Raw genomic sequence first — 24,146 nt, 5'->3', positions numbered from 1 at the left:
TTGTTTTATCCTCTGCCTTGTAAGAGAGTAACTGTGTTTCAACACAGTGTCCAATCATTTCTGTTAAAACACTTTGTGCTGCTGTTTGTATTTCATAGAACGTCACTACAGTTTTTCAGAGGGGTGTTGCATTTGCAGCAGTGGAAGTGAACAAATAAGTCATGGCTGGGGCTGGAATCAAAATTTTTACTGATTAAAAATAAGTAACATTTTAAACCATTAAATTTGTAGGGCTGTATTTACATCTTACACACAAATATTTATAGAATCTGTCAGTGTTTTATTTTAAGGCATCTGGCCTTCCTAGAAGATCTTACATTCTGTTGTAGTTATTACTGCTGCAGTGATTATTCTCAAAGCTATTTGAATCTTTCACTTTTAAGTAAAAAAGAAAAAAGACATAGCTAGCACTTCTAGCACTCTGGGATCACTCAGAAACAGAATCCAGCTATGGCTGTGTCACAGAAGAGCTCATTGTCACCACTGGAAAACATTAATAAAAGGTTAGGTGAGAAAGGAAGGATCAGTTCAACCCTTTTTACCTTCACCCACAGTAACTCCTTGCCTGAGAAATACATTTGAAACTTAAATACGTGATTCCAGGTTATTAGAAACTGTTTCATTCTCCCACAGTTTTTATGAGAGTTACATTTTTAGTTATATTCAGCTCCTTTTTATATTTTCTTTTTCTTAAATAAGGTAAAATGCTGCAGAGGTGAAACGTAAAGTATTGGTGTTACCAGTCTGTCAATCCAATGGTGAAATTGATTAAAAGAAGTAAAATGACAGATAAGATTGTTTTCCTTCTGACAATGATGTCTTCTATTTTTCTTCCTTTTGATCAGAGTTGGTTAGCTTAAATGTATTAGTTTAGGGATTTCTTTCTGATGACTGCAATAATACTGCTATTCCCCTAAGGAAAGAAGAAACAATAGAGATTCCTATTTGAGTTTCCAAACTGCAAACCTTTCCTTCTCTATAGGAAACACTTTCACTCCTTCAAGCATTTCATTGTTCCGCTTTTCAAAGCTTTTGTTTTTTATAGCATCACTGTTCACAGCGAGGACAGTATGCACTTCTGGTTTACATATTTTTTTAATTCTAGCACTTCTTGCAAACTGATGGTGGTGGCAGTGATAATTGTAAAAAATTCTATCAGTGATTTTTTTATTGTTTTTTTTTTAACTCTTAGAAAAGAATCCAGTGCTGTTTGCAGAAGAGTGAATCAGATAAAACATGAAACCACAAAATTCCTTTTTCAGTTTTTCGTGTGATACCTGGCATATAGATAAAGGACAGGGCAGTTGCACTTTTCAGGCATTAAGAGTAAATGGCATATGTTTGTTAAAATTTTGAAATATGGCTATATTCTGCTCTTATTCAATAATAAGAAAAATGAAGCTATTTGGGTACACTTCTAATGAAGTAGTATTTGTCCACTGTGATGATGACTTTGTTTCTCCCTCTATAGGCCTGCATGCTTGTATTCCAACCAGAGTTTGAAACAGCACTTGAAGAAGAGCACCTGTGCAGTGAATTTATTATTTTATTAGATTGCTCGAATTCTATGGCAGGTCCAGCTCTACACCAAGCAAAGCAGATTGCTTTACGTGTTTTGGAACTGCTTGGTTTCAGACAAAGAGTGAATGTAGTCAAATTTGGCACAAGTGAGTTTCTTTATTTCCTTTTTACCTGTGAGGCACCTTTTGCCTTCTTGTCATGGCTTAATTTTATGCACATCATTATTATCCAACCAGCACTGAACATAATACACCAGGAATGTGGCGCAGTATGGAGTACTGCTATAGTGTGGAATACTGCTACTCTGATATTCCAGTCCTAAAACTTAAACTTATGTTTCCGTATTGTTGCTACGTGCTTCATATTTTAATGTTCTGAATATCAATCTTTATTCACAGATTTCATAGAATTTTCTTCTTTTTCAATGAATATCATAAATGATGTGGAATCACTGAAGAAGTTTATTACAGTAAGTAAATGAGTTTGGTTGTATTGTAAAGAATACTTCTTTGTATAGGATGCTTATCGTTGCAAAACTCTGTTATGCAACTTTTCGTCTTTTTTCTTTTTCTTTAGGCCAGCTTCTAAGATTTTTCTGTAACTTGGTTTGTTTGAAGTCTGTTTTCCCTAGTAACAAGCCCAGCCACATCTGAATACTAATTCCAGTTTGGTTTTAAGTGATTGCTTAAGTGGAGCTGAGCAGCTATCAGTGTTAGGAAATTTTTCAGTGTTTCCCCCTAAATTTATCTTTTGGAGTCTCATACCTCTCATTGCGTGCTCACAGCAAAAAGAGAGGAAATTATTTACTTCCTTCTGGAAATCTATAATTTGTAAGCAAAGGCACCACTTTACTTACGCAGTCCATTCATTGAAGGGACTTTCAGTAAAAAGGAAAATGCTTTTGGCACCAAAAGATCAGAGGTAGACTATTCAGGACAGCAGGTTTTGGTTAGTACCATATTTTGTCAGTGCCAGATGCAGGCTTCTCAGCTGTAACTAAAGCTCCTTGATGATAGCATAATGCTTAAGATACTAATATAATGGATGTCTTGAAAATGGGATGGTAAGATGCAAATGGCGATCAATGCAGAGTAACACAAAGAGGAAAACAACACTAACTAAACCTGTACAATATTGGGGTTTAACCCAGAAAAGAGGTACTGGAGCCATTGTTAATAATCCGTTTTAAATGGTAGCCCAGTGTTCAGCAGTCAGAAAGGTAAACACTTAGGTAGCTGTATAAAGCTGTATTGCTACAGCATCTTGAATATTGTACGCTTTTCTGGTCACTGCCATCTCAAATTGAAGAGCTAGGGAGACAGAAAATAAAGTCGGCCAGATACATGGAAGACCTGCTGTACAAGGAGAGGACTCATCCTGATTTATTTTTTTTAGAAGCTGTTGAATCCTAACAGAGTAATAATCTCTTTTTCCAGGATAAACAGAGGAAAAGGGGAATAGGGTTACTTGCTGTTTCTCACCTCTTAAAGATCACAGGATGCCTAGCAAAATGATGAATCAGCAGATTTAAAACAAAAAACAAACAGTCCTTTTCTTGCATAATAAATAGTGCAACTTCTTGCCATGCTTGATGATGAGGCTAAACTGTAATTCAATTCAGAAAGCGGATTAGACAAATTAAATGTAACGACTGTAAAAGCTTTTAGATGCAATAGTCTGGATGAACACTCCAGTTCAAGAAGTCCCCAAACCACTGACTACTGAAAGCTCTGAAAACAATGTAGGAATAGGATTTACCATTTTTCTTATTTATTTTGCCTAAGACAGAGAAGATACAGGACAAGATGGACCTTTAGCTCTATCTCTAATAGTAATTATAGAAGAACAGGAACAAATAAAACTAAGAATTAATTTTTTATATTTGGAAACCAGGAGTCATGTATAATGAAATAAAGATTAAGTTATACATTATATGTTATTTTAGGAAAAAATAAATTCAAACTAAAATTGTAATATTTTACTTTTCAGTCTGCTACTGCAACATTGGGAAACACTGATTTATGGAAGACCTTACGTTACTTAAGTCTGCTGTTTCCTTCTCAAGGACACCGGAACATTCTTCTTATATCAGATGGGCACATTCAGAATGAGAGTGTGACCATCCAGATTGTGAAAGATAATGTCAAACATACAAGGTTATTTACATGTGGCGTTGGGTAAGTACAAAGTTAGTTAGCTAGCAATTGCATTTGTTTAAAATCACTGATCATTTATTTGAAGTGAGAGGTTAATAAGCTGAGAACTGTCTGATGCCTGATTGTACTGTCTTAAATATATATGTATGTTTAGATTAAATGCAGAAATGTTTGCCTACCTTTAATAATGGAATGGAAAATCTGTAAGGAATGTAAGATGCCTACAATAACGTTAATTGTTTGTCCAGGTCTTACCTATTCATATCTTTGTTCATTAAAATCATAGAATCATAGAATGGTTAGAGTTGGAAGGGACCTTAAAGATCATCGAGTTCCAACCCCCCTGCCATGAGCAGGGACACCTCCACTAGAGCAGGTTGCTCAAAGCCCCATCCAGCCTGGCCTTGAACACTTCCAGGGATGGGGCATCCACAACCTCCCTGGACAACCTGTTCCAGTGCCTCACCACCCTCACAGTAAAGAATTTCTTTCTGGTATCTAACTTAAATCTACCCTCTTCCAATTTAAAACCATTACCCCTTGTCCTGTCACTACATTTCCTGACAAAGAGTCCCTCTCCGGCTCTCCTATAGGCTCCCCTCAGATATTGGAAGGATGCTATGAGGTCTCCCCGGAGCCTTCTCTTCTCCAGACTGAACAACCCCAGCTCTCTCAGCCTGTCACTATATAACAAAATAACTATACTATTTAAGAATATAATTGGAAAATACTAGAGTTAACATTTTGACACGTTGCATTTTACGTTTTGGTATAGTCTTATTTTAATAGTGCAATTTCATTGCAATGCTAGTAATCGTATAATTTTATTATTTAATATTAATTTGTAAGGTAATTACTTAAAGACAAAGTAAGCACTAGACTTCTCAATGATCAGAGGAACAGGCAAAACCTCACTGAAATTCATTGCAATGTAGTTTGACTGTTTTCAGTCAGTTCAAAAACAAAACAAAACTGGGTTACAGCTACATAGTTTAGATTGCGAGGCATAAATGGGAAAGGGTAAGAGAGGTGTTAGGTTCTTACCATGTCCTGGGAAGGTTGGCAAGAAGACATCAAAATAAAGACCAGTGGTGATGGTCTTGTTCTTCTAGGACTGTTTTTTTTAATGACACCTTCACCATAGCTCAGGCAACATTCCCCAGATCTCAGGGCTGTGGCCCGTCTCCCAGCACTTGGGCAAGAACACCCTTCGGGCCATGTACCAGACATCCCAGAGCTCTTCCAGAGTAGTCATCTGTTCTGACTATAATAGAATTTGCATCAACGCACAAGGCACTGACACCATTTTCAATATATTTACATTCCTGTTATGTTCATGTTCAGCATATTTACATTCATTGATTAGTGGTTATTGATACTATGGAACTAGGCCTGGCGATGGATAACCTCCTCTGGGAGGGCATGGCTTTTAATGGTTCCTCTATACCACTAACATGAATGTGCTAATGTGCAACAATCTGCTCTCAGTAGGCAGGATCTGTATCTCATGTGTTACATTGGTAAAGTAGTAGTGGTGAAGAGGTGTAAAAGAGAAGTTTACTCTGGTTTATACTCTTGTGTAGACAAAGGGAGTGTTTTTGTTGAAGGCTGAATTAATACATCTGTTTTATCTGTGATAATTCTGTGCGAGTAAATGAAAAAATATTTTTGAATAGTGCAAGATTTGTACTTTACAGAGTTGTACAAGGCAGCAAAATCTATAAAAGGACTTTTAAAGGAGCAGTAAACCTTAAACCCAAGATGTTACATGTTCTTAGCATAGATGCAATTGTACTATTTAATTCTACCTTGAGGGGTTTTGGTGAGGATACACTAGGTCACTAAGACAGTGGTATTGTCCTGTTGAGGAATGAGTCTACTTTCTGTCCGACGAAGATTCAGGATATACTGTGCTGTTTCTCTCCCAAAAGAATTCTCATCTGCTTAATTGTTCTCCTTTAATCCTCTATAAAGCTCTCATTTGTGCTTATACCTATGAAATATCTTCATAGCAGTCAGACGGTGAGCAGAGCCTGATGTTCTGTCAGGCTAATAAGCGATACCATATTGGTTATATCCGTGTTGTTCAGACAATAACATTCCCTTGCTGACACTGGATTTAGCTGTAAGATAGCTATGTCCATGCTAAATAGCTCTACTGAGATTGAGGTTAATTAGTTCAACATCGGGATGGTTTTGATGCAGTCTTATTGGTGTTTGAACCTAAATTAATTTCTCTGCACAGCTCTGCACTGTGACACGTAAAAATTTGTGTTCCATATAATCTCCTCAAATGTTGTTAGGAAATTTCTAATAGAGCAGCACATTCATTGGCTCCATTGCTTTCAGTTGGTCTGTCCCCTGAAAAAGGGATAGAATTTTAAAAATTCAGGTTTAGAAAGCTTGCAGTACTAATTAAAAAAAAATATTTAGAAATAGTATCAGATAAACAATTGAATCCAATAATTACATAAAGAACTTTTTTGTTAGTTCCACAGCAAATCGACACATGCTGAGATCTTTGTCCCAATATGGTGCTGGAGCATTTGAATACTTCGACCTGAAATCAAAGTGTAACTGGGAGACAAAGGTACATTTATAAATCTTGACCGTGTTCACTCTGTCATCGTCTGCTATATCAGTATCTGCTACTGCATAGCTTCAGTATCTCAAAATGGAAATTACTACTTTTCATAGTATCCTGTGGCTTTGCTATTTCAATAAGATAGTTAAGAAACATTTGATAGAAGGTGGAAGAATAAATGCCTGTTAAGCCTTCTTTTATTTTAAATATAAATTGATACTAAGTGAGAAAGAGAAGTCTTTAGTTTGAGTATTACAAAGGTGCCTTATTTTCAGCCGGAACACATGTGCTATAGGAAGGGATATGTGTCCTGTGGAAACCCCCTCAGTTCTTTGATCAGGGAGGGAATTTGTCACTGTAGTTGCCCTACCTTCTCATTCAGATTGGTCACTGAATGTGTAAAAGAAAACAAGAAAGCCATGACTTGTTTTATTTTTTTTCTATTATTTTTGAGAGAGCTCTGGTACTTTCCTTGCTAAGTGCAATAACACCAACTTGGAAAAAGTTTTAAAAAATGTCAAGCTGTATAAATAATTGTCCCTGAATGGAAAAACATGGCTTTACTTCTGTCAGAGGCCACAGTCCATCTACGTTGTCCTTACTATAGTGATGAAGCCTGTAGCAATTGTATTCTGTAACTTTTGACTGTTGGTGCATCTAGAAGTTTCAGGCAATCTAGGACCCAATATGCAGTGCTTTTCAGTTTCCCTTGATAGTTACGTGTCTACAGCACTATCCTATGCCTTGAATCTCGTCCCTCCTGGAACAGTGACAGTAGAAAAGGTGCTGCAGTAAGGCTGGTATCTGGCACATTTTTGCCCAGGGGAATGGATGAAAGCTTAAGATTTCTCCTCTTGCTGTTCTGGCTGTCATTTGAGTGCAGAACTGTCCAGAGCAGGCCATGGAGATGTGCCGAACTGTTTGCGTATCCAGAGTTCACATGTAGGAGATGGTGCTAAGTTTAGCAGGCTGTATTCCCTAGCCTGTTTGGCAACGCTGATGGATAAAAACTTTATTTTCAAATTTCAGCTTTTACTTAAAAGAAGTCTCATTATTCCAGAAGCCAGTAAAATAATATCTGAGTGATTCTCCTTAGTACCTCCAAACATTAGACTCATTTTTATCAGTAATAGTATGTGGCTTGTTTTAGTTGTTTAAAAAAAAAAGAAAAATAAATTAGTTCCATTCACATGGGAAATATGTTATTTTCTATTGAGAGATTATGTTTTCTTTTGAAAGCCTGCTAACAAACAGAGCTAATTTCTTTTGCTTCTTTGTACAGATACAGAGCCAGGTCTCTAGAATACTGTCTCCAGGATGCAGTTCAGTTTCTATTAAATGGCAACAGTTTGATACAGGTGCACCAGAGCCAATGCAGGCTCCTGCTCAAATACAGTCTTTATTTAACAATGAGAGACTTCTTGTCTATGGATTCATCCCTCACTGTACTCAGGTAAAGACTGGAATGCACATGCACTACTGGATAGAAATTCATATGTAAAACAATCTCAAAGGAATCTCAAACACATTATATTGTATTATATATTCTCTGTACAGCATGCACTTAGCTCCTTTTTCATTGCTAAATGTAATTAACTTACTCTTTAATTGTCATTATTAATCTTCCCTCTAAGAAGTAGAGAGTTACCTAATTTAATATTCCTATCATTGTGCTTTGGTAAATACAGGATTCCTTTACTTGTGACTGTCCCCTTGTTGTAAGGGGAAATATTTATAAACCTAGACATACAAAGACTTAAGGATTTGAGTTATATTCGGGAAACAGAACAGCATGCGTGTGTGCTGATAACATAGCTTGAGAGAGAAGGAAACAGTATTACTTTTTTTTCCTTTTAGGCCACCTTAAGTGCAATAATAAATGATCAAGAACTACAGACTGTGGTGTCAACTACTGAACTGCAGAAGACGACAGGAACAGTGAGTTTGGCCAACATTGTACATGCCATAGTGAGACAAGCTGCTTGAAACAACTACATGCTGCTTCATGCTCTTTTGAAGGAATTGAAAATCCTGTTTTCAGCAGCTCTTGCACTTACACTTAGGCTTCTGATGTTTTAAAACAGACCTTCAGTTTTCAGACTTTTAAATGGAAACTGTTTTACATAGAAGTTGTCACCTTTCTCTGTGCTTTCTAACATAAACCTGAAGCTTCTCAGAATACAAAGTGCTGCTTCTTATTTTGGCAGCCTGTTTGGGCTCTAGCTTTATATTTGGGTTGGCTGTTCTTCAGGTTATTTCTGTGAAGAAGCTGCTGCAGGGTTCTCTTTTGTGTTGTAAATTGTTGCTATGTGGAACATCTCATCACTAGTCTGTCATCTCTAGGAATGTATGGAAAAAGAGACAGTAGAGTGTTACTGGCCTTTTCTCTGCTTCAGTAACAATCAAGTAAGGAGTGTTTAGGCAGAGGGAAGCACAGCACCCATTTTGAAGAGGAAAACAAGCTAAAAGAACCATTTATTAAATCTAACAGGTGTCTACACTTGAAAAAAAAATCAAAAGAATAGTCAACCTGCAGTAATAGTTCTGATATGACTGTCACCTCTTCCCTGTTAAGGGAAGCTGATTTGTTTTCAAATGGAAATGATACTGTTCCCTATTTAGTGTAATCTGCTTTGAAAGCTACTATTATGGTTGGTTTCGATGGACATGTTGTTTGTGTTGGTTTCTGTAAGGACAGTTGGTTTCCTCAAGGACAGTTGGTTTCCAGGGATGTGCCCCCTACAGGCAAATAAAATTGGCAAGCAGAAGCAATGTGTTTGCTTGCCATAATGAATTTTTGCTTTTAGAAAAATACCTCTACTAAAAATTCCAGTTGCAGCTAAAAAAAGAAAGTTTTGAAAGGTGTAAACTGAAATGGCTAAATGATAAAAAACAAGGTCAAAATTGGAAAAAAAATGTTAATTCTTGAGAATTCCTACCTGTTTCTTTTGCCAATCTACCTTAGCTCAAAAAACAACTACTTGCTTAAGAGATTTTCTTCAGAAATGGCTCTCTTTGACATCTATCATATTCCCCCAAAAATGAGCCAGTGGGAATGTTTTGGCAGTTGGAACAGGAGTACAGCTGGACTTTACCACATTGCCCCCACAAAGCTCACTCTCTTTGTTAGCTTTAGCATACTGAAGAGACCAAAATTGTTTTTCTTTTCTATGGAAGAATGGTTTGATTCAAAAAAGTAATTACTGGTTAGTACAGTTCAGTATTTCCCTTTTCTTTGTACAGCCCCTTGGGTCAAAAATTACTCGATTATGGTAAACCTAATGATTTTTTTAAAGTTGAACACTCTAGACTCACTTTTCTCCAAAATTCTGTATTTTTATGGACAGGATTAATTTGCCTAACTTAAAACTGTATAGATATTTTTGGTTAAATTTTTGGTTAAATTGGTATAGATATATAAAACCTATATAGATATTTTGGCAAGGTAGTTGCCAGGCTCTGTGTACAGCCGCTGGAGAAAAATGCGTACATCCAGAAGGGGCATTCTTCCTACCTGTTTTAGTTAGCAGTTTCAAGTTGGGATTAATTGCCTGGTGAAGTTTTTGTTTGTTTACATGCCTGCTTTTCTTTCCTTACCCTTGACTCTAGAGAGAATGTGCACAACAAGTGAAGATCTGCATATTTTTGAATTTGCTGAAATTAAGTGAAATGAAAATGTACCATAGGAGCAGGTTGTTCCTGCTTTTCAAATGGAAAATTAGCTTGACCCTTCCTTAGAGAATGGGATTCTGTGTAAATGTGGAAGCTAATTGCCTGAAGCTGGACCTCATAAATGAAGAATTAAAAAAAAAAAAAGCTACTGCTCTTATCATCAGTTTATTTTCTTTGTAGGTTCTGCACAAACTCGCAGCAAGAGCTTTCATTAGTGACTATGAAGATGGGATTCTTCATGAGAATGAAACAGAACATGAGGTTTGATAACCTGAAATAAAAATTACACGATTAAAATGCTAAATATCAAACATTTCAGTGGGATAGAGAAGATACTCTTGCTTTGTTAAACTGAACTAGAAGGTTGCAATTCTAATATCATTTTAAGGTTAAAGTCACCATATAGTAATGTTGTGGTTTAATCCCAACTAGTGATTAGAACCATATAGCCGCTTGCTCCACCTCCCCCACCTCCCCGAGTTTGGATGGGGGAGAGAATCAGAAAAGTGAGAAACTCGTGGGTTGAGATAAAGAGAATTTAGTAAGTTAAAGAAAAAGCCACACACACAAGCAAAGCAAAGCAAGGAATTCGTTCACTACTTCCCCTGGGCAGGCAGGTGTTCAGCCGTCTCCAGGAAAGCAGGGCGCCATCCTGGGTAACAGCTTTCAGGAAGAGAAACTCTGAATGTCCCCCCCTTCCTCCTTCTTCCCCCAGCTCTATATAGTGAGCATGATGTCTCATGGTATGGATTATCACTTTGGTGAGTTGGGGTCAGCTGTCCCGGCTGTGTCTCCTCCCAGCCTGCTTGCTGCGTCCCCTCTTGTGCCCCCCAGCCTGCTCACTGGTGGGGCAGTGTGAGGAGAAAAGGCCTTGAATGCTGAGCAACAACTGAAAACACCAGTGTGCCATCAAATCTATTTCTCATCCCAAATCCAAAACATAGCACTACACCAGCTGCTAAAAAAAAGTTAACTCCATCCCAGCTGGAACCAGGACAAGTTATGTCCTCCCAGATAAGATTTGGAAAACTTCTAGGACAGTCTCTTCTTCTTCCCCAGGGTAAGAATGTCCTCTATTGGCATAATGTGTGCATATTTTTCCTAATCTATACTCTTGTCATTGTAGGCTGTTGGTGATTCTTCTTTTTCTGTGACATACAACATTTTAGTTTTGTGTAGATCAATACGTATCAGTCCAGCTACAAAAAAGTAGCTTTTGTGTAGGATATGGTGGAAGATAGACCTGTGTTTAAAGATAAACAGACTTAACGATCTGTTAAAAAAATGGCTTTTAGCTACTTAAAAACTTACTGTATTGCCATCTTGGCTTATTTAAGACTTCAGACTAATTCTTCTTATAAAATACAGCTGCTTCTTACACTACCAGAAGGATAGAACCTAAAGAAGTCTAACTAGAGGAAATGCGTATCCTTGCCCAATGTTGAGTGAAGGAGTAGAAAAAGTTAGAAAGGAGTAGACAGTTAGGCAGGCCAATATATTCACATGAGCTCTTCCTTTTACATGTCCCTACTTAGAGCGCGTAAGTGTGTTTATAGGTATGTGTTCAGTTTTGACATCAATGTACCTTTTAGCTGATTGTGGTTTTTCTACCTGTTCCTTTTGTTTATACTTAACAATATAGATGAAGAAACAAACCCTGAAAGACATGATTGTTCAGCTCAGCTTGGAGAACTCAATTATAAGCCAGTTTACAAGCTTTGTTGCGGTTGAGAAAAGGGTATGTTTTCTATATGATACCTTGTTTCCACTCGCTTCTCTATTAAAAGACTCTAAATTCTGTAACTTTGTACATATCAAAACCAATCTTCCTTTTGCTGAACAATGGCTATTCTTTTCCAGTAGAGCTAAAACTATTATTTTGACATTATTTTGATTTCTTCTGCATTATAGCAAGTTATTTTCCATTTCTGTCTCTTATATTCCTTGTCCCTACTTTACAATCAAAGTTTGTCAATCTGTGTGTTCCTGTTGTGATTTGATACAAGGGCTACAATTCCAGATAGTGCTGTAGGAGCCAGACAGGTCGAAGGACAAGGCCAGATGAAGAATCCTGTTGTGATTTGATACAAGGGCTACAATTCCAGATAGCGCTGTAGGAGCCAGACAGGTCGAAGGACAAGGCCAGATGAAGAATACTCTTCAATCCTTGGTACCTAAGCCACAGAACCCTTTCTCATAAAGAGTAAGGATGCCAAACTATAGCAAATGGGCCACTCTAGCCATGGATTGCTGAAATAATGGATTTTGTATTGGCAAAAGTTGTTCTAGGGAAGTCTCAGGTGGGAGTCACAAGGAAAGCAAAGCTTGAAAAATCTCCCTTTAATATTGCAGTAAACTATGGAACTTTTTCATTTGTTTTCAGTGTTAGAACAGTAGTAGGAGAAGCAAAAGCTTTGCAGCAAACGGAAGGTAATACATATAAACAGCAACCTTGAAATTCAAGGGTTAGTAAGAAGAGTTTTCGAACAGAAAGCTGTATTGTGATAAGCAAGATGATATCAGTTGGGTTAAGTATTATATGGAGCACAGAGACTGGAAATTCATCTGACCAAATACATGTGTGTACATTTAGCAATAGATCAGTCACATTTGCCTTCCTCTCATGGTAATGGAAATAAATAGATTTTTCTAGAGCTTGATTCATCTCATCCTAAAGTTAAATACCTAAAGCAGTTCAGATTAATTTTCTCAAGATGTCTGTTTCTGAGAACTGATTATAGGGGTTACTTGTAGTCACTATTCCAGATTCAAGGATCACTTCCTCCAGGCTCGAGAGCAGACTATCCCAATGAAAGGAAGCCAGGCAAAAATGCCAGGAGGCCAGGCATGTACATGGAAGAACAAGGAACTCTTGAAAAAATTCTAAGATAGAAAGGAAGTATACTGACAGTGGAAGCAGGGACAAATAACCTAGAAGGAATATAGAGCACATATCTGAGCATGCAGAGGCATCATTAGGACAGCCAAAGTCCACATGATTTTCTTTTACTTCAAACTAGGACAGATGTTAATATAAATAAAAGTCAGCCTGAATGAAGAAATCAGTGGAAATGCTGGATAAAACAAGGATACCTTCTTCTGTTTTTACTTTTTTGTCTTGATGTCTATGTTAGTATGAAAGAACCAATACCAGTAGCATATGTACATTATAAGAGTCGGATTTTTCTGGAACTGCTGCTTTCCTGAGTAACAACTCCAACATTTGCAATTAAAAATCAAAAGACAGGCATGCGTTCCAAAAAACATCTCATTAAAAGCAACTATAAAATACAACACTGTGAAGTTATTAGCTATTCCAAGGTCAAGGACTACTTTTCAAAATAAGATAACTCAACTGAGTCAATTTAAATATCTCTGTAACGCACCTGAATATTCCATCTGGTACGTAACAGAAACAATATTCAGAAGAAAAAATGTGTTGCAGATTAGCAAGGATCACCTGTGTGATTTAATGAACTAGTTGCTTACAAAGGGTGTTCAACAAATTATTATCTGTCATTCTGATTTTTCTGTATCTGGTATTGCAATTCTGCAAAAGATTCAGTTTACACGTGTCAATATGATATCTCCCAAGAAACAGACTTCTAGAAGGTTATGTTTTAATTATGTCTGTAAATATAATAGCTTTAATCTCATTTCTAGTCTAGGATGACTTTTTTGTCCCACTGGAACAAAAGATTGCAGACATCTTAAGGCAAAAACACCTGCACCACACAATGCAGAAATATCCAAACTAGCCCACTCAGCTTGTCACTGTATTATGCTACCTAATTTGTCTTCTTAATGTGATTTTGCACAATGCAAAGTAATTTAAGCACATCTATAATAATGCTTACGTTTGCTTTGCTTTAAAGGGTAGCAGTAGGATTCTGAGAAAAAGAACTGCACAAGACTTGGATTTTATTTCAATTATGGGGATTTGAACAAATTACACATACAAATATATACTGTCCACCTTTATATTTCATGTGAATCTAATTACTGGCAATACGTTGCCCCTTAATATAGTAAAAAATGTGAAGTTACGTTTTCTGGTTTTTCTTGTATATACTGAGTTTTTTAATGTACTGCATTGTCTGCTTATTCCCTGTTTTCAACACCTTTAAAACTCCCAAAGAAAAACGCACTGCCTCTATAATGCCAGAGAATTTTCAGCTTCGTAACTGTGATGCATTTTAATTTAGGATGCTAATGAAACTTGTTCTGCTGATGCTCCAAACATCCTGGAAATTATAGCTCGAGAAGATGTAGATTTTTTACCTTACATGGACTGGGACCAAAAGACAATGGAATGTGACTCCTTAATTGGAGGCCTTGCCTTTGCCTCGGTAACTACATTTATTTTATGTTCTTTTTGCTAACATTTTTGGTATATTATCCAGTTGTGGTGCTGTATTGTATGTGTAAACATCTAGTAATTGTTCATGAATTGTTCAACTTTTAAGTATTTTGAATATAATTAATGCTACACAAGTACTGTGTGGAATTTTACTACACATGAAAATTTGGAGGAACCTGTCCCAAAAAATAAAGTTATACTTAAAACTATCATGAGCAGAAGTTTTGAGAGACAATATGATAATACAGACTTTTTCTTCCTTCCAGAAGAAACTAACACATTAAAGAGTTCTTCCATAAGAATATGCTAGCATAGGTGAAGTCTTAAATGCAACTCTAAGAAACACGGGGAGGAAGGAGGAGTTTCAAGGAAAATCAAGGTGTTGATCCTTAACTAAGTCTCCACTAGCAGAGAGGTACAGCCAAAGCGGAGAGACCACTGGGAATGGGGATAAGCATGACTGGAAGAAGAGAGCATATTGCTAGTGTGCAATGGGACAATCTCTGGGATGAGGGAGGAGCAATGAGAGAAACTTGAACTAGGGAAATGGGATGTTTGCTAGTTATGGTAGCTCTCTCTTGACTTTGGAAACTACAGGAGATGCCTGCATCAGTTAAGTCAGCAGGTATAATTGTGTCAGCCCGTAAAGTCTTAACAGGTTAAAGCTTTACATCTCCAAATTGTGTAGGGGATTCAAGAAAATTACTATCTGTCTATTAAATTATGTCATGCATGACCATGATGTGCATTTAATACAGCTTCAGAGCATCATCTCAGCCTGTAGTCTGTAATGTATTAAGATTGTGAGCTATTGACAACAGTATCTGGGTGTGTGTTCTGTAACTTAGGTCAGCTCCTATAAAGCCATTTTCCTGATCCTTTGGCCCAAGAATTCCTAGGCAGAAGAGTACCAAACATCTGCGTTGGTGTATGGTGGCAGTATAGCCTTGGCTCTCTAGCTTGCATGCAGCAGCTACTGGACCTCAACTGGTACATGTCCAGAACTGTAACACAGGCAGGATCTACGCTTCACTTTGTGTAGATCTGTCTTCTCTGTATGTACAACAGTGTTGTACAGTGGAACTTCCTTGGCTCATAATCATCATCATGCTGATCATCACATCTTTACTGTGAGGGTGGCGAGGCACTGGAGCAGGTTGCCCAGAGAAGTTGTGGATGCCCCATCCCTGGAAGTGTTTAAGTCCAGGCTGGATGGGGCTTTGAGCAACCTGCTCTAGTGGGAGGGGTCCCTGCCCCTGGCAGGGGGGTTGGAACTCGATAATTTAAGGTACCTTCCAACTCTAACCATTCTATGATTCTATGATCATATGAATCATTTTTATCTTAATAATGCTCATATTTTGTCACAGTCAAATTTTCCTCTGAATTTGCCCAGCGTAGGGTAGAATAGGGTAAGAAATTTTTAGTTTAGCTGATATATTACTTTCATTTTGGACATATGAATGACAGTATGATACTGCACACAGTATAAGAAGAAATACTGTTTTGATTAAAAAGATAGAGGTATCTTGCTAATTCTGGAGTTATTTTGTTTCCTTGCAATTTTACGAAACAGGCATGTTTCACACAAGCAGACGTTAATTCATCTGTTTGCCTAAGTGAGAAAGATGAACCTGAAAGCTTGCAATTGCAATCAGAAGAAGTTCCTGTTAGTCAAAAGAGCGTGTCACCAAAAAACATGGCACAGGACTCTGTAAATATTCCTGAACTTGAAAGTAATATTTGCAGTCTCCAATCAAATTTCAGTTTTGATAGAGATATCACAACGAAGAGAACATCGTTGGGAACAACATCACCTTCACCCCAAGAGCTTTGTCTGCTCAAAGTTGCTAAACCTTTCAAGTCATTTGGTTTTAAACCTAAGCCAGGAGGAGGAATTAATCTGACTCAACAAAAATCACTTCGGTCACCTGCACTTAAAAAATCAGATATTCGTCTGGATTCTCTTCAACATGCTAGTATTCCTCCTCCTCCTCCCCTTCCTGGTGGTTGTCAGATATTAGTGACAGGCATGAAACAAGCTGATTTTTCTGGTGCTGCTCCGATGCAGGGTTTTGGACTTGGTTCAGCTCCCTGTCCTCCTCCTCCTCCTCCGATGCCGAGTGCTTCGTTTGGTTCAGCTCCCCCTTGTGCTGCTCCGATGCAGGGTTTTGGACTTGGTTCAGCTCCCTGTCCTCCTCCTCCGATGCCGAGTTCTTCGTTTGGTTCAGCTCCCCCTTGTGCTGCTCCGATGCAGGGTTTTGGACTTGGTTCAGCTCCCTGTCCTCCTCCTCCGATGCCGAGTTCTTCGTTTGGTTCAGCTCCCCCTTGTGCTGCTCCGAAGCAGGATTCTGTATTGAGTTCAGCTCCCCCTTGTGCTGCTCCGAAGCAGGATTCTGTATTGGGTTCAGCTCCCCCTTGTGCTGCTCCGAAGCAGGATTCTCCATTTGGCTCAACTATCCCTGTATGCACAGATCCTGGAAAGACTAAGAAACGAGTTGCTCTCAAAGTTCCTTTTACTCAAGCTAATATAAAAGAATCATTGCACCAGAAGACACGCTGTAGGCAAAAGGCACTATGTCAGCATGACGTTATGGCTCCTGAAGAAGAATCTACTGAGGATTTTAAGGTTGTGGTAAGTTTTCCATCAGTAATCATTCATATAGAGCATGCTACACATGTCACTTTGAAATACAAGCTGAATTCAGCTAATGAAAGCTGCCTTAAATTATTTGCATTTCAAGGTTCATGGATGTACAGCCAAAAAAGAACATGGTACAGCCACATGACAGTGCTCTCCAATTCAAGAAATATGAAACTGAAATGCAGAAAGCATGTTTTTTGTTTGGTTGGGTTTCAGTTATTATTTTTCAAAGTGATAAATCTTATACTCTGAATTCTGCAACTTTTTCCTTACTGCTCTAATAGGCGACTTTTAAATGGAATTACTTTGTATCATGAGTAGTAGCTATATGGGTAATGGTGGTATAATAAGATTCTTAATGGACATTACTCTGTTCAGGAACAATCTTGCTGTTTTATGCCCACGCAGAAGATTCAGCAAAACCTTCTGTTCAGTTCAGTAAATAGGAATGAAGTTCTTGAGCTCCAAAATGGAGGGCAGTGCCCATCCTGTATTCACGCATTACCTAAAAGTAAGATATGAGTAGAAGGAAAACTTATCTTCAGCCCTGCCCTGAGGTTAACATTTTAGAAATTATTTTGTTTTCTTTGCTTTATAAACTGATTTTATAAAGAGCATGATGACATGAAAGTCATGCTATTTTTTGTCCCTTTCATGGGCAATCCATTATGCTTAAGAAGCAGTATAGAATCAGAGCCAGCAAGTGGTGATAATACCTCCAGAGTCAAATCTTACTGTGGATTTGGCCAGTGTAAGGAAGAACAGGGTAAGAAATTTTTATTTTAAAAAACACATTTTTATTTTCATTTTGAACATAGAAATGACAGTATAGTGATAATGTGCATAACACAAGACAGTCTTGATTAAAAAGAAAGTCTCACTAACTCTGGAATTATTTCATTCCTTGTAATTTTGCTAAACAGGAACTTTCTCCAGCTGTAGCTGATGTTTGTGCAAATGCTTTCCTAAGTGGGAGAGAATGAACCTTTTTCAACCAGAAAAAAAAAGATGTTTCTTTTTAAAAAGAGGAGTGGTTTTTAAGCTTTTAAATGCAATTACTTTGTATGATGATGTAGTAGCTGCATGGGTAACTGCGGTAAGATTCCTAGTGAATATTATTCTCTCCAGGAACAATCAAGGTTCTTTAAAACGACAGAGAAAGACAAGATTCAACAGAGAAATGAGTTGACTTCTGCAAACTGGAAAGAAATTTTTGCGCTCCAAAATCAGGTACAGCACCCATAATCTATTTGTGCATTACTTAAAAATAAAATATAAGTAGAAGGAAAAAATATTTTTACTTTAGTCGTGTCCTGAGATAAAGTAAAATACATTTGTAAAATCTGTTTAAAAATATTTTATAAGGGTATGATGACATCAGTCTTGCTATGTTTCGTTGCTTTCATGGGTAACTCGGCAGGGGATATGTAAGGAACCAGTATAAAATCAGGGCCAACAGGTAGTAATACACCTCTAGAACTTGTTTGCAGCTTGCAGACTTCCTGGGACAAGTATAAAAACATATAGGGGAAGCTAAGTGGAAGAAGTGGATGCAAATAATGCACGTTATGCGAGAAAATAAAAAGTAGTTGGGTTTTAGAGGATTGGACTGAGAGATGTTGCAGCAGGAATTTCCCCTGGGTAGTCAGATGGATTGCTGGGGAAGCTAAATGAAACGGTACTGTCCTGCAGGCAGGAGTTTAGCTTTGTTGTTTTGGTATGTCCCTTGTGGTGGGAGAAGTCCCTGTTCTGCATAACCCATCACCAGTTCGGTAAGCTTACCAGATTAAGGGGTGAAGTCGTGATCAACAGTGAGATATTGTGGGTCACAACAGTCAGTATCTTAGTAATTAACAAAAGCAGGTTTTCAGGAGTATTACATGACCCAAGGGAAGAAGCCACCGTGGGATGCCCTCAGAGGAGACTCCTGTCTTATATGGATTTCAGTTTTTGTGTTTATGTAAGCTTTTAAAAAAACATTTGAAGTAATTCCCCTCTGTCTATTTTGTTTTTACCAAATACATTTTCAGTGTCCTGAATCTTTGGCTTATCCATATCTTTGTTTATCCCATAGGATGGCTCTTGGAATCTCAGTCTACAGTTGGGAAAAATCTTGAAATTTGACGCTGATGATTTAATTAACAATTTCCTTATTAAAAAAGGCATTCAGTCACTTGGTAAATACTTTTCTGTCATTAAAAAGCAGTACATTGTATTATATTTCCTATTTGTATGTGTTATTATTCAATATGTCTAGTGTAACTCTCAATAAGATATGCTCAAAATTTAAATGGATCTCTTAATTTGAAGTTTTCAAAAGTGCCTGATTTTAATAATATGGTTTCTTCTCAGCTTCTCTCACAATACAGTGTCCTGATTGCTAAGGACAATTCCTGGAGAAATAATGTGGAGGATGTGAGAGATATTTGGAGTAGCAACAGAGGTTCTTTTAGCTCAATTATTGTATGTGCTATATTAATATCTACTGAAAATAAGGGAAGAAAAGTCTCTCCTAGGAGGGAGGCAGAGATCACTTCTGCTTTTCACATTTCAAATAATATGAATAATATTTATACAGTTCTTCCCTCCTCCCCCCACTGTCTTCTGCAGCATTCAGTACACACTCCGCCTGTACACACTTTGCTGTTCGATTCTGTCAATTGGTGCTCTTTGCTGGCAGCAGACCAGAAAACTTGGGGCGGGGAAAAGGCAATTCCTTCTTTCTAAATTATTAGAGGGCACAATGCTTTATCAAAGGACAAAAATCTTACAAGTTTCCCATTATTGCATGTATTATAATCAAAGTAGATTAGAACCCAAGAAAACACAAACTGCAGAAATTCTAACAAAGCATTACCAAGTTTAAGTTTAAAAGTCAAGAAATCATTTAAATTGTAATACTGCTTCCCTTTTCTTCTTCCTTAGGCCCAAATGGAAAAGAAAAGCTACTGCAGTTGATCGCTACTCTTCTTGTGCTACAGTTCATACGCTGCAGAAAGGAACTTAAAGGGATAGTTTTCAAAACTCTGATGAAACTGGATGATTCATCTAATTCAAGGTGTGCTTTTAAATAAAATCTTGTCATTTAATGTAGCAATATAAATGTCAACATATGGAAGATTAATTTCATTATGGAGAGTCAATGACTACTACAGGATATGGCTGTAGAAAAGGGAATGGAAGGTATTAATCATATTGGTGGCATGTGGTTTCTTTTAAGAGGATGGATGGAGGAAGGAATACTTTGCAAAATGTGATACAATATATGAAAATACGATACATCCCATGGTATAGAATATCTCTTTGGTCAGTTGGGGTCAGCTGTCCAGACTGTGTCTCTTCCCAGATTCTTGTGTCCCCCCAAGCCTACTCACTGGTGGGACACTGTGAGGAGCAGAAAAGGCCTTGAGTGCTGAGCAACAACACAGGATCATGGAATTGTAGGGTTTGGAAGGGACCTTTGGAGATCACCTAGTCCAACCCACTGTGCCAAAGCAGGTTCACCCTGAGCAGGTTGCACAGGAACACATCCAGGAGGGTTTTGAATATCTCCAGAGACAGGACAAAGAAACAGTAAGGAGAGCCCTGGAAATCCTCATCCCTCTTTCGAAACTCCTCGACAGAGGGAAAAATTGATTGTATACTGTTAGGTACTGTAGGCAGAAATACAAATAGAATTGCCTTGACTTGCTGGATGAAAGCAATTCTAACACGTGAACGTAAAAAGGAGTCCAGTTTGCCTTTATGAAATGCATAGTACTTCACCGCAGTGATTGGAATAGCGTAAATAAATGCAAGTAATGATTAAGGGTCAAAACGCTTCCCATGTGGAAGATTCTAAAAAGATAGGGCAGCTCAGATGATGATGTTTTCTGCATCAGATAATATTTTATACAGGCTGGATCATCGTACTATAGAAAATGTTCTCTTTCAAATAATTATCGTTAGAAGAAATTATTTTCTTCTTGCTCCTATGGTGGCTTTGAAAGATTTTATTATAATAAAACTTTATTTCTACACACAGTGGTGTTCATTGGGCTTGTGACTCAATCAAGAAGGCAGTCGAGTGGGTAAGAAGAGCTGAAAGGCGATTTCCATCTATTTGTTATCGACTTGAACTTGGGAAAGACTGGGATTCTGCCACCAAGAAGATACTGGGTATCAAGTTTATCTAACATCAATTCTCTTTCTACTGAAAATATTTAATCACATAATTCTTTAAGATAATACCAGAGTTAGCTTTATTTGCAGTTTTACATAGGATGTTTAAATTGAGAACATTTGTTCTTATATTATTACTGAATAATAATTCTCATAGTCACAGATGAAAGTATAGAAATGAGTCTTATAGTTAATAAGTCTTGATTTTACAAATATGTAGTATTTTAGTTGTAACTGTTAAAAATACCTTAATATTTCAATTTTTTACAGTAGTCTCTTCGGTTCATTGCACATTATAAGAAGTCCTTTTATAATATCTTTGTTTTAATTTCTCCTAAAATCTTATGTACTTCTTTAATGGCACAGTAAAGAAAGCATAATGTAGTAATTCAGTTAAATATGGCAGATGTTTTGACAGATACAAGAATGTGATAAACAAAGAACTAATAAATATTATCATAACATATCAGTGTTTTCCCTTGGATGGTTTTGTACAGTGTGCCTTGAAATGCAAACAGCAGAACAGTTATTTTTCTCCTGCACTGCTTTTCTTATCAGTCATAGGTCAATTACACAGAATCATAAAATGGTTCAGGTTGGAAGGGACCATAAAGATCATTGAGTTCCAACCCCCCTGCCGTGGGCAGGGACACCTCCACTAGAGCAGGTTGCTCAAAGCCCCATCCAGCCTGGCCTTGAACACTTCCTTGGGCAACCTGCTCCTGTGGCTCACCACCCTCACAGTAAAGAATTTCTTCCTGGTATCTAATCTAAATCTCCCCTCTTCCAATTTACAACCATTACCCCTCATCCTATCGCTACACTGCTTGATAAAGAGTTGCTCTCCATCTCTCCTGTAAGCCCCCTTCAGGTACTGGAAGGCCATTATAAGGTCTCCCTTTTTGTATTTTTAGGTATTTGTGAATAGATAGGTCAGTTTTGTTAGGAGGAATGAGTTCACTTTTTCTTTTTTTTTTTTTTTTTCTGCTGTTACTTTGTATTCTGTTTTTATTCTGGTGAAAAACTGATGAGTTTTATTTTATACCAGACCAAACACCAAAGCTTAGTAACAAAACCAGACTCAAAGTTATTTATTTTAATTTAATGGGCTTTTCACAGGTGTTTGGGTGAACACATTACCTCTTCTAAATTAAGGAGCTGCACAGAATCACACTTTGTGATCTGAGGAAATGTAATTAGAGACTTAGTACAACTGCTTGCACTGGGGCGGGATCAAGCGTGTACAGAACATACTCTACACTTGTTTGTCCAACCATTGAAAATATTCAGAAGCAGGAGATTCCACAGCCACCATAGGTGATCTGCTGCACTGCCCTGCCAAACAGAGGATGCTACTGAGCAGTAATACCAAAGTGTTGTAAGAGGCTACTAAGGAAAACTGTGGAATCTCTTTCATAGTAGTTTTCCGGACGATTTAAGCAAAGATCTGCCAAGAATGGAGCGTACACCCTTGGTCTTGTAGAGGAGGTTGCCAAGAGGGATATCCTGAGGTCCTTCTGTTTCTAAGGTGGTCTGAATCCTTGTTTTCATATGTGTAAGATAGTCTCTTTTTAGTAAACAATATAAAGGAAAGATTTGTATGACACTTTCTATTTGAGAAGAACTAGGATGTGGGTTTCTTAAGATCTAGAAAGACTCCTTAATGTGGACAATGATAAACTCACTTCTGAATCTGCTGTTAAATCTTTGTATGGTCAATTGCTGCATTACTAGAGTTACTTTTGAAAGTGCTGGCAAAATCATAAATAAAAGAAATATAATTTTTTTTCCTTCACTGCAGTTAATTATTCAAATAGTTTGGTGTTCACTTCCAGTTCACTGTTGCAACAATACATCCCGTACAGGTATGTACAAAAAGTATACGCTCACTCTAAAGCCTGAGTTTCATTTCAGTTTCATTTCTGAGATACAACATATTAACACATTGGCTCTAGCAAGGGTAGTTGAATAAGCAAATAGGGTGTGGTTTATTTGCTTTTTCTTACAAGACTGTCTTTTTTTTTTCCTCCTGCATGTTACATTTAAAAAAAAAAAAAAAAAAAGCTGTGCTATTATTTTCATAAAATCATAGAATGGTTAGAGTTGGAAGGGACCTTAAAGATCATCGAGTTCCAACCCCCCTGCCATGGGCAGGGACACCTCCACTAGAGCAGGTTGCTCAAAGCCCCATCCAGCCTGGTCTTGCCAGGGATGGGGCATCCACAAGTTCCCTGGGCAACCTGTTCCAGTGTCTCACCACCCTCACAGTAAGGAATTTCTTTCTGGTATCTAATCTAAATCTCCCCTCTTCCAATTTAAAACCATTACACCTTGTCCTGTCACTACTCTGCCTGACAAAGAGTCCCTCCCCATCTCTCCCGTAGGCTCCCTTCAGATACTGGAAGGTTGCTATGAGGTCTCCCCGGAGCCTTCTCTTCTCCAGGCTGAACAACCCCAACTCTCTCAGCATTTTAACATGCAAAATACTCTGACAATTAAAAGGTTATTTTCTCCTAGAGAGAAACCCCATTCCCCAACAGGACCTTGTCACGAGGTGTCCATCTACATCTTTCCTGTGCATTTCCCCAAAACTTCATCCAGCCGAGGGCAAGGAACACCTCTGGATCGGACACTCCGCATACTCCTGTCTTTTTATTCGCACAAGCCAGGTCCCCCCGGCCACCGCACCTCCCGCCAGGCAGGTCAGCAGCGCCAACGTGCCCTCCGGCGCCACCGGGAACCGCCTCCCTTCTCCAGAGCGGGGCTGTGAGCCCGGCAGCGAGACCTGACGCGGGGCCCCGGTCAGGCTTCGGAGGCAGGGGGTCCCGGGAGACCCCTCGCTGACAGGACCGGGGCTCCCCGCCGGGCCCAGGGCCAGAGGGCAGCCCGCCCCGGGGCTGGCCCAGCGGGATCCCGCCGCCCCGGCGGGGCCTCCCGTCGCCGCTGAGAGCAGGGAGGCCTTCGGGCTGGGGGCCCCGCCCCTGCGCGTCACGGGCTGGCGGGGCGCTGATTGGCTGGGGCCGCTGCCTCGCTCCCTCCTGGCCCGGC

The 24,146-nt window shown here is 38.4% G+C and overlaps 1 protein-coding gene across 1 annotated transcript in view; it reads left to right on the top strand.

Moving 5' to 3' along the window:
- The window catches only part of PARP4 (poly(ADP-ribose) polymerase family member 4), a 44,057-nt gene extending 22,494 nt beyond the window's left edge, over nucleotides 1-21,563 (top strand). The window contains 14 exon segments of the mRNA XM_074151136.1: nucleotides 1,472-1,667; nucleotides 1,920-1,990; nucleotides 3,511-3,698; nucleotides 6,168-6,267; nucleotides 7,544-7,714; nucleotides 8,119-8,199; nucleotides 10,114-10,194; nucleotides 11,576-11,671; nucleotides 14,139-14,282; nucleotides 15,870-16,928; nucleotides 18,066-18,167; nucleotides 19,012-19,114; nucleotides 19,863-19,995; nucleotides 20,962-21,563. Coding sequence (XP_074007237.1) covers nucleotides 1,472-1,667; nucleotides 1,920-1,990; nucleotides 3,511-3,698; nucleotides 6,168-6,267; nucleotides 7,544-7,714; nucleotides 8,119-8,199; nucleotides 10,114-10,194; nucleotides 11,576-11,671; nucleotides 14,139-14,282; nucleotides 15,870-16,928; nucleotides 18,066-18,167; nucleotides 19,012-19,114; nucleotides 19,863-19,995; nucleotides 20,962-21,112 — 2,676 coding nt within the window. The 3' untranslated portion in view covers nucleotides 21,113-21,563.
- Nucleotides 21,564-24,146: the final 2,583 nt, after the last annotated feature.

Source organism: Numenius arquata, chromosome 1 (assembly GCF_964106895.1).
Source record: "Numenius arquata chromosome 1, bNumArq3.hap1.1, whole genome shotgun sequence".
Classification (NCBI taxonomy): Eukaryota; Metazoa; Chordata; class Aves; order Charadriiformes; family Scolopacidae; genus Numenius; species Numenius arquata.
This window is presented reverse-complemented; position numbering and strand designations above follow the sequence as displayed.